Genomic DNA, 10,675 nt, shown 5'->3' with positions numbered 1-10,675 from the left:
GTTCCAAGGATATCCATAATTTTTTGACATTCCTTAGAAGTGGATCTACAAGACAAAAGGCTATCATCTACAAAAAGGAGATGCATCAATTTTGGACTACTTTTACACAAAGGAAAGCCATGAATATCACCCTAATGAGCAGCCTAAAAAATAAGTCCATTGAGTCCTTCAGTGCACAGGAGAAAAAGAAAAGGTGAAAAAGGATCACCTAGTCGAATACCTCTTGTAGGATGAATAAATCCTTTAGGTTCTCCATTAACAAGAATGGAGTATGAGACTGATTTTACACAAAGCATCAACAAAGAAATCCATTGATCATCAAACCCCAATTTCCTCATAACAACCTCCAAGATAGACCATTCCATGCTATCATATGCTATACTCATGTCAAGTTTAAGAGCTATATAACCTTCTTTGACTAATTTGTGCTTCTGCATGCTATGAAGAGTTTCAAAAGCTACCAAAATATTGTCAAATATAAGCTAATTCTTGGCACACTCAGATGTTTTGTAATTATTTGAGGGAGAATTTTTTTTGAGCCTATTTGCCAAAACCTTAGAAAAATTTTTGTAGAAAACATTGCACAGGCTAATAGGTCTAAACTTAGAAACTAATTACAAATTATTCACCTTTGGTATAAGAGTAATAAAAGTGTGATTGAGGTGTTGGGGAAGAGAAGTAGAATTAAGGAAAGACAAAAACAGACTGTGAAATGTCCGTACCTACAAGGTTCCAGTAATTCTGATTGAAGAGTGGGGGGATTCCATCAGGACTAGGGGCTTTAAAAGGAGTCATTTGCTTTAAAGCAACTTGAACTTCCCAAAACATGAAATCTGATGTAAGTTGTGCATTCATTTCTAGAGTGATTATACTAGGAATGGTACTAATGGCTTCTTCAAGTTGACAAGTAACAAAAGAGATGAATAAGGTCTGGTAGTAATTGACAAGGCAGTTAGCATCTTTTGTTGGATTAGTAACCGATTGCGCAGCCAAATTTTTGATTTCCCCAGTTTTATTTCTTCTAAGCCTCTGTGTAGCTCTACTGTGAAAATATTTAGAGTTTCTATCTTTGTGAACAGCCCATAAAGATCTTGATCTTTGAAACCACATCTGATTCATTTTATCAAGTAGATCATTAACTTTTCTCCTCAACTCTAAAATTTAGAAGTTAAACCTAAAATCGAAGCATCCTTTTTGCCCTGCACAAGTTTTTTCCTAGTTTGTTCCAAATCCCTCCTTACACTACCAAAGTATCTTCGGCTCCAAGATGTAAGAGCTTTTCCACATTTATCAATCTTGTGGACAACTTAAATACCAGGATCCATATGATCAATGTTAGTCCAAACAGCTTCAACAGTTCTAGAACAACCACTATCAGAGAGCCACATCTCTTTAAAATGAAAAGGCTTTAATGGTCGTGAAGTTTCTATACCATCAGGAACAATTCACAATGGGATAAGATTCGAAGTGCTACAATGCAAGTGATGCACCTTTGAACCAGCAAACTTAATCAACCAATCATTATTAGCCATGAATCTATCCATTCTTCCCAGGGACGAACGCAGGATTTTAAGCCGAGGGGGGCTAGAGATAAGCAAATTTTTTTTTTTCAAATACGCATCCATATAGTATTAATAAATTATCAACCAAGACAAATACCCAAAAATCATTGTTTCTTAGTAGATTAAGATACAATCTACTAACAAAAACAAAAGATGCGAAACACTATTGTTTCTTAATATATTAAGATACAATCTACTAACAAAAACAAAAGATGCGAAACACTATTGTTTCTTCATACAATCATCTATAAAAAGGGAACTCGACGCTCTTTCAAATCTTCAAAATCATCTACTATTGAATCCAAACTAAATGTCGAAGCTATATCCTTTTCAATGTATAACATCAAAGAGTCATTCAAAAAGTCATCTTCCATTTTGTTTCGAAGTTCAGTTTTGACAAGTTTCATAGCTAAAAATGCTCGCTCTGTAGTAGCAGTAGAAACTGGAAGAGTAAGCACAAGTATCACCATTCTATAAACAAGTTTGTAGTGTTCTGAATTTCCAGTTCTCACTAACCATTGAGACAACTCAGATAAACTTTTCAATTTTTTGAACTCTGGATCTTGGACTACATTATGCTCAAAATGATAAAGCTCCTTCTCCAACACTTGCTTGTCATAATCTGTGAAATCTTGTGAATAGAAATTCTTTACCAACAAACAAAGATCACTAATTCTGAAAGATTTTAATGCCTCTCGAGGTTCTAAAGTTGAGCTAAGCCTAAGCAACTCCATTGCATCTTCATTAAACCGATAATTTAGTTCCTGTAGTTGAGAATCTATTGTAGCATAAAAAATATTTACTCGATAATGATGCTCATTTGTAACGTTATCTGGTTGATTACGAGCTCGACCTCGCCTCGCAACATAACGAGCATTCATATCCAGGACATCAATGCGATGCTTCTCACAAAATGATATCACAGTGGTGAGTAAGCCATCCCATCCATCATCTCTAAATTTTTGGATAAGTGCTTTAGTAGATGAAACTAAATGCATAGCATTTAAAATGTCTTGAGATTGGCTTTGCAAAGCTTGACAAAGTTTATCAGTGATCTCCATAGTTTCCTTCTCAAGATGCAAGATGAAAAAAAATTCAAATGAAGTTAAACCTTCATAAGCTGGCTCTCCTTCTGCCCGATTTTCTCCATCAATTGCACCATCAATTATATTTTGTAAAACTTCAACAGTTGAACTAAACATCCTTAATAAGCTAGAAACTGATCTAAAATGTGAACTCCAACGTGTTTCTCCAGGTCGTTGTAAATTGCCAATTTGATTAAGTCCACTTCCAGTCTCAAGCTCTTCAAGATCAATCAAACGTGCTATTTCATTAGCATTGGCAACTTTCAATTGCTCATTGCGCTTGCATGAAGCACTAACAATTTTGATCAGAAAAAGCAATGTAAGAAAAAAATGACTAATGGAAACAACTTGTTTTGATGCTTTTACTAATGCCAATTGTAAGCGATGTGCAAAACAATGGATATAGTAAGCATATGGGCAAACATTCAAAATCAAAGCTTGTAATCCATTCCACATACCTCGCATGTTGCTTGCTCCATCATATCCTTGCCCTCGAATATTTTGTATATCTAAGCAATATTGAGATAACAAAGAATAGATCCCCTTCTTTAGAGTCAAAGCTGCAGTGTCAACAATATGAATAAGCCCAAAAAAGCGTTCTTTCACAAAGCCTTCTGCATCAACATATCTAAACACTACAGCCATTTGCTCTTTTATGGACTCATCACGAGCTTCATCAACCATTATGCAAAACTTTGCATCACCAATTTCTTCTCGAATGGCCTTCTTCACTTTGGCTGAGAAAACATGTAGAATTTCCTTTTGAATCCTAGGTGATGTGTAGGTTGCATTTTTTGGACCTTTTTCTATTATTTCAGCAACCTTCTCATTCCAAAAAGTCACAATACCCAATGATTCATGAAAGTTCCCACGATTTAATGAACTAAAACTTTCATCTCGACCTCTAAAAGCTATAGCTTGAAAGGCAAGATATTGCACAATAAAAATTATGGCCTTCAATTGCAACCGATTATTTGCAATTTGTTCAGTAGTGAAATGATCAACTACTCTTTGCAAATGCTGCGATTGGTTCATCAAATCCTTACACATTTGCTCAGCAACTCTATGAGCTGAGTTAGGATCTTTTCCTATATGAACTTGAAAAGAACAATCTTTGCCCCCAACCTTTTTCCAATTTCTAAATCCACCAACAATAAATGTATTTTGTCCCACAACCACATTTGGATTATGAAAGACAAAGCAGGGTAGACAATAAGCTGCATCTGTTGTAGGAGAATATTCAAGCCATTTTGAATTATTTCTATACCAAGAAGCTTGAAAACTACGATTCTGCTTTCCACTTTTTTTGAATGTCTCTAGAGGAGGTTGGTGCGGACCTTTTTTAATGTAAGCCCGTTGAATTTCATCACGTTGATTAACATGATATTCCCATATTTGTTTGCGTGTTCCGGGATCATAATCCAAAGAATCAAGGTCAATTCTTTGAAATTGTGTTTGAGAGATTGGAACATCCGCATTTTCCGGAATTGGAACATCCGCATTTTCCGGAATTGGAATAGCAACATTAGTTGTTGGCAATTCCACGTTGACTTCAGAAGAATTTGAAGTTGAACCTTTTCTTTTGAAAAAATCAAGCATTGTAGTTGATTTTTTCATGATCTACAAATAAAATAAAAATTATATAAGAATTACCGTTATTTTTTTTAAATTTGTGTGATAATTTCTTATATTATATGATTTATTTTTTTTCTTTTTGTCTTTTGTCTGCCTTTAATATCTTTGTGTTTAAACTGCCTTTATTTATGTCTCTGTGTTGTCTCTTCCTTTATTTATATCTTTTATGTTTTTTGTATCTTTGTATTGTTTCTTGTCTTCATCTTCCTAATTCTGACCCACTAATCCAAATATCTAATGAATCCCACTACAGACAGTCAAGCACTATTAACAAAAACTTTTCTTAACTTTACCCTTTTTTTTTGTTTTTTTGTTTTCTCCCCTGTCGCTTGTCTTTGCCCAAACAGCAACTCCACACCACTTTTCCCTATTCCCTATTATTATGTCCAACTAATGTCCAACACTCCAACTACCAGTCAACAAAGCATCTGACTCTATCTATCATTCTATTTCTTTTATCTATATAATGCAAGGCATAATGCAAGGCAGCAAGAGCCACAAACACAGTCACAAAGCCAAAAACCCAAAAAAAAAAAAAACACACACACAGTTCAGTTCAGCCGCAGCACAACACAAGCACCAAATCACCAAATCAGTTATCAGTAAAAACTAAAAACACAAACAAGAAACACTCAAACACCACAAGCACAGCTGCACAGTTTCTTTGATTCTCAGAATCTCAGATCACAGATTCACAAGGTTTTGAAATTTGAAGGAAAAGATAAGAGTTAAAGAGTAAATACCTGATTCTGTGAACTGTGATTCTGTGAAGGCTCGAAGCTGGGCTGGGCAGATCGGGAAACGGCAACCAGCGGCGGCAGCAGCAAGTGGATCTCGTCTCACGTGGCGGCGTGGGTCTGGCTTTCGCCGGCGGCGGCCGATGGGTCTCGCTCGAAGCAGCTGGGTTCGCACTCAGGGACTCTCTCGCTCTCGTCTCGCTCTCTGTCTCTCTCCGTCACGGCGGTCACGGCGACTGGGCGACACCGCTGCCTCTCTGTCTCTCTCCGTCTCGCACTCTCGCTCGTGGCTCTCGCCTCTGGGTCTCCAAACTTTCCTTTCTTTTTTTTTTTTTTTCTTTTTTTTCCTTTGGTTTTTGCTTTTTCGTTGGTTTTGGACTGCTGAGGCTGAGATTTTTTCTCTCTTTTTTTTTTTTTTTTGGTTGTGGATTGACATGGGTTATGGCCTTATGGGCTCTGCTCTGCTCTGAGCTGGCCGAATGATGGGCTAGGGGAAGGGGGGTTCATGCCGGATGATGGGCTAGGGGAAGGGGGGTTGGAGCAAAAATTTCAGGGGGGCCCAAGCCCCTATTTTTTTATTTTGGAAAAATTTTACTTGCTAAAAATTTTTATTTTTGGGCCTAGGGTGGGCTCGGGCCCCCTTTGCCTTGTACCTGGGTCCGTCCCTGATTCTTCCCCATATCGAATGGCCATTGGAGAAATGCTTCTACCAAGTGAATTGAGGCCTTGTAAAACCCAAATATAGAAAACCACATTCATCAATAGCTTCCCTAAAGATCTACATCTGAACTTGACTTCTTGAACTTACACCCAACTTCTTAGAACTACTCACATTCTCATTGAAATCCCCAACATAGGGCCAAGGCAATTTGAAGCGCCAATTTTAAATGAAAAAGTAAATCCCATGACTCCTTCCTTTTTTGTGAATGTAGTTCCCCAAAAAATCCTATAAACCTCCAAGCTTCACTCAACCCCTTATTAATAATTGAGTCAATATGGTTCTTTGAGAAAGACTCAACTGACAGATTGATGGAATATTTCCAAAACAAAGCCAAACATCCTCCCCTGTTTACTCTTGGAATGAAGGAAAAAAAAACCATTAAACTAAATATCTTTTTTTTTTTCCCTTTCTTTTAGTCTAACTTTATTTGCCCATGTTTCAGCTATAAACACAATAGTGGGATCTTTAGCTTGTACTAATTCACCAAGCTCCTTCCCTGTACATAGGTTTCCAAGCCCACGACAATTCCAAACAAAGAGACTCATTGTCCCTAGTAGGGCTGCTCAATTGCCTCCACCAATTTCAAGGGTACTACTTCATCATCTTTCAAAACCTGCAAATGTTTGCTAGGTAAATCCAGCTGATTCTCTTCATACTCAGTCATTTCTCTCTTCCCATAAGAATTTTCTTGCACATAAGCAATCCCAGCTTTTTTCGTTCTAACCAATCATTTCCAGGGCTTAGAATTAAGGGGTAGATCAACTACTATATGTTGATTAGTCTCAGAAGCAAAATTTATATTAGACTCAATACCTAAACTAATCTCCTTAGACATCCCCACATTATTGACTTCTAATGTACTCTTTACTAAAATTTTAGGAATGTTTTTTAAAGATAAGGGTAGTAGAGAGTCCGGATAGACCATACCTTTTTTAGGAGATTCTGTTGTGTCAAACTTCTTCAAATCAGCATCGATCTGCTAAATCTAAGCCTTAAAAGAAGTTGATGAAAATTGGGAATTATCTCGTGTGGAAATTTGGGATACCAAAGGAAGGTCCTTACTGTGGGCTAGTGAGTGAGTAGCCTTCACCAAATTAGGAATTTTCTTAGAAATAGGAGGAACAATTAGAGGGACAGTTGTCAAACCTTCTTTCGAAAAATTTTGAATTTCCATGTTTGAAGGTTTAACGATTTCTCCATCTGTATCCATAGAACTGACATTAACAACCCTGGCCACCGTTGTTTGTGAATGACTACCATAAACCTCTTCCCCCTGAACCTTCAACAATAACCACACTCTTCTTTCCATAATTGAAAATTGGTGCTTAAAGCCAGGCCCAAAATTCTTGAGTTTCAATGGCTAGTGTTTATTTGCTAGATATCTAGCTGTGATGCCCCAATTTGATTGATTGTGTGATGTGTGTAGGTGTGTGATGAGTCTCACATCAGGTATTTACTGGGTAGATCTGAGCTTTATTAACAACTACAAGGAACCTCAATTGTGACTAGTCCTTTTGAAGTATAACGCAGATATGGCTAGCATTTTTCCTTGGGTTGTTACATATGGTATCAGAGTTGGCCCGGTAACCCCATATGGGTTTGGAGACACTACCCCACAAAGTGAGCCCTAATGAGGATGTTAGGAATTTAAATGGGGGAGATTGTGATGCCCCAATTTGATTGATTGTATGATGTGTGTGGGTGTGTGATGAGTCCCACATCAGGTATTTACTGAGTAGATCTGGGTTTTATTAACAACTACAAGGAGCCTCAATTGTGACTAGTCCTTTTGAGATATAGTGCAGATGTAGTTAGCGTTTTTCCTTGGGTCGTTACATATAGTCTGTTTAAGGTATAGCGCAGATGTGCCTAGCGTTTTTCCTTGAGTCGTTAAGGCATTACTCAAGGAAAAACGCTAGCCACATCTGCGCTATACCTCAAAAGGACTAGTCACAATTGAGGCTCTTTGTAGTTGTTAATAAAGTTCAAATCTACCTAGTAAATACCCGATGTGGGACTCATCACACATCACACAATCAATCAAATTGGAGCATCACAAGCTCCCCCACTTAAATCCCTAACATCCTCGTTAGGGCCCACTTTGTGGGGTAGTGTCTTCGAACCCACACAAGGTTACCGAGTCAGCTCTAATACCATATGTAGCAATCCAAGAAAAAGCGTTAGCCACATCTATGCTATATCTCAAAAGGACTAGTCACAATTGAGGTTCCTTGTAGTTGTTAATAAAGCCCAGATCTACCTAGTAAATACCCGATATGGGACTCATCACACACCCACATATATCACACAATCAATCAAATTGGGGCATCACACTAGCAATCACAATCCTAGTCATCATGATTCACAAGGCCACACCAATAACAGAAATTAGGAAGTTTCTCATACCTAAACGCAACCCATCCTTCTTTACCATCTTTAAATACAACTTTACAGCCCCAACAAAGAGGTTTTGAAACATCAACTCTAACTCTAACAAGCATAAAATCTCCCCTATCATATCATTCTTAAAATGAGAGGAGACTATTGTGCCCACAATCTCCACAGTATCGACATTAAGTTTTTTCACTTGCAAACCATGAAGTTGAATCCAAAACAAAGAGTGAGTCAAATTAATGTTTCAGATAGTTGAATTATTTTTCAACTGACTAAATAGAACCAAGTTCTTATCAAATTTCCAAGGTCCGTTTATCAAAACACGCTGAGCATCAGTTTTTGAATCGAAAGCAAACAATACAATATGATTTCCAACATCTTGAACCTTAAATTTCCTCCAAGATTTCCAAAATGGCTTGAAAGTTCGACCAACAGCCTCAACATTCAAAACACATTTAGTCAGAAACTTTGCAACCAAAACAAATTCAGACATTCCTCTGTGATTTGCAAGGACATGAAAAGTTTCATTTTCTGACAAAGAGAAACAGTTCCAATTAGAGATAACAAAATCCATTTCATAGGCAGAAAAAGAAGAAAGTAAAACTTAAAAACTGTTTCCCTGACCCAAAGGAAATCCCAATCAAGCCCTACCAATAACAATGTTAAGGGAGAGAAGGAAATATCACTCTAAGGAAGATAAAGGAATTCTATTGAATAAGTTCTAAGGCAAGGAGCCAAAGAGCCTCACGTATAGAGGGAAAAAAAAAAACAAAACAAAACAAAACAAAACAAACCTTTTAATGACTTAATTCTTAACTTTTACTTCAATTAGTCTTTAAAGTTTAATACTAACATTTTGCCCAAATTTGTTGGCAAACTGCAAATAAAACCTTTTAAACATTTAAAAATAAAAAAATAATACTAATCAAACAACAAAAACGGTTTAAATTTCAAGATAAAGTTGTAATGATGAATGATTTGTTATTAGATTGTATAAAGGAATATCCAACAATTCAAATATCCAAATTTTACAAAATAAAAAATATGATATTGGTGCAAACACAAAAATAATGGAAATAACACACAAAGAGAAACTGAATAATACTTTTGAATATTATTGATGTAAAGAAAGGAAATACACAACACTATTTGGACTGACGCGCGACACTCGCTCTCTTTAAGGAGATTCAAGTCCTTGGTTGGCTAAATCTTGTAACCGGTGCAGACTTTCTTTGACTTGTCTACCCCAGGATACAACAGCCCAACAAGTGTCGTATGGCTAGAACAACCTCTACACAAAGTGTTCAAGCCCAAAGCTCCACCAGAAAGAACACCCTTCCTTGCCAATAATGTCTCTATTTTTTTTTTTTTTTTTTGTATTGTATATTGTAGTAACATGGATTGGGTCTAAATTACGAAATTACTACCCAATTTATTCTGATTAATTAGGTCCAATTATTCTGATGTAGTGGGTGTTACAAGATTAATTGTTGGATATTAATCTGATGGGCTGGAGTTTCACAATTAATGGTGAGATAAGGAGTTTCTGGAGAATGAATAGGCTCAAACGGATAGTCCATTAAGTGTGTTAATGGCTCTTCATTGTCCATAATAAAAAAATGGAGTATTAATTCGGGCCATTTATTCACCAACGGATATGGTAATTACTCTGAATGGGCTGTCAAGTAGGAGGATCCAAAGGGCTGATTAATTTCCATTTTTGATACCTCCACTCTTCACCTCCCCCTTACGCACGTATCTAGCCCAATATCTGAGACAATTCATGTTAGCTCATTAATCACCACAATTAAAAAGAATAAAATAGTCTCTCTCATTTTCAATGTGGGATTAAACATTTTCACAACTCTTCATCTTCCATAATCACTCCCACATCTTTACATTTATATTATAACATTTACTCATTTTAATTATTTAATATTAAAATGCTCCAACAATCCCCCACTCATTTTAATATTAAATTTTAGTTAAAGAGAGATTACCAGGCAAAGATGGGTCACTATGCATCATGAAGGTGTGCTCTGCATTAAACCTTCACTTAGTAAAACAGCGATCTCAACTCTAGAGTTGTAGTGGTCTCCGACTTGAACTAGGACTGCTTTAGAGAAATTAAGCGTCACTGCTTACACATAACAACCTAGATGTTGACATAAGCTTTTATAACTAGCACCTTACGGCCATATGCTGATCCCGGTTTCATGAGTATATTTGAGATTAAGTCCAAATCTCATAGGGAGTGGCCCCACCCCCACACTCACATAGGTGAAATTTTGTTAAGGGTGCTCCTGTAATTCTGACACCCCACTCATACGAGCTACAAATTTCATGAAGAGTTTTTTACTCAACCTCTTCACATTACAGGATAAATGCACTTACATTATAGGGATGAACAATTAAAAAATTATTTACAAAATAAATAATTAAAAAATAAATAGTGCATTTCTTATGACCATTATATGATTCGTTTTTCCCATTAAACCCAATTCTCAGGATCTCTGGTCCTTGAGTTGGGTATCCTCATAC

General features: G+C 36.6%; 1 protein-coding gene across 1 annotated transcript; it reads right to left on the bottom strand.

Moving 5' to 3' along the window:
* Positions 1 to 1,807: 1,807 nt before the first annotated feature.
* On the bottom strand, positions 1,808 to 8,708 carry LOC115990773 (zinc finger protein 862-like). The gene is made up of 4 exons (XM_031114564.1): positions 8,418 to 8,708; positions 6,803 to 7,019; positions 2,674 to 4,221; positions 1,808 to 2,514 (listed from the first exon to the last, which is right to left on the bottom strand). Exons 1-4 carry the CDS (start codon positions 8,706 to 8,708, stop codon positions 1,808 to 1,810), a joined length of 2,763 nt encoding a protein of 920 aa, XP_030970424.1.
* Positions 8,709 to 10,675: the final 1,967 nt, after the last annotated feature.

Source organism: Quercus lobata, chromosome 5 (genome assembly GCF_001633185.2).
Source record: "Quercus lobata isolate SW786 chromosome 5, ValleyOak3.0 Primary Assembly, whole genome shotgun sequence".
Classification (NCBI taxonomy): domain Eukaryota; kingdom Viridiplantae; phylum Streptophyta; class Magnoliopsida; order Fagales; family Fagaceae; genus Quercus; species Quercus lobata.
The sequence above is the reverse complement of the archived record's forward strand: the minus strand, read 5'-3'. Positions and strand labels throughout refer to the sequence as shown.

Excerpts from the sequence above, each read along its gene's own strand:
- LOC115990773 (XM_031114564.1), bottom strand. The coding sequence starts at position 8,708 with ATGGATTTTGTTATCTCTAATTGGAACTGTTTCTCTTTGTCAGAAAAT. Across the intron at positions 4,222-6,802 it reads TACTCACTCACTAGCCCACA|GTTCAACTTCAAATTCTTCT; the intron begins GTAAGGACCTTC and ends TCAAAAGAAAAG. Across the intron at positions 2,515-2,673 it reads AGGAGAGCCAGCTTATGAAG|ATGATGGATGGGATGGCTTA; the intron begins GTTTAACTTCAT and ends AAAAATTTAGAG.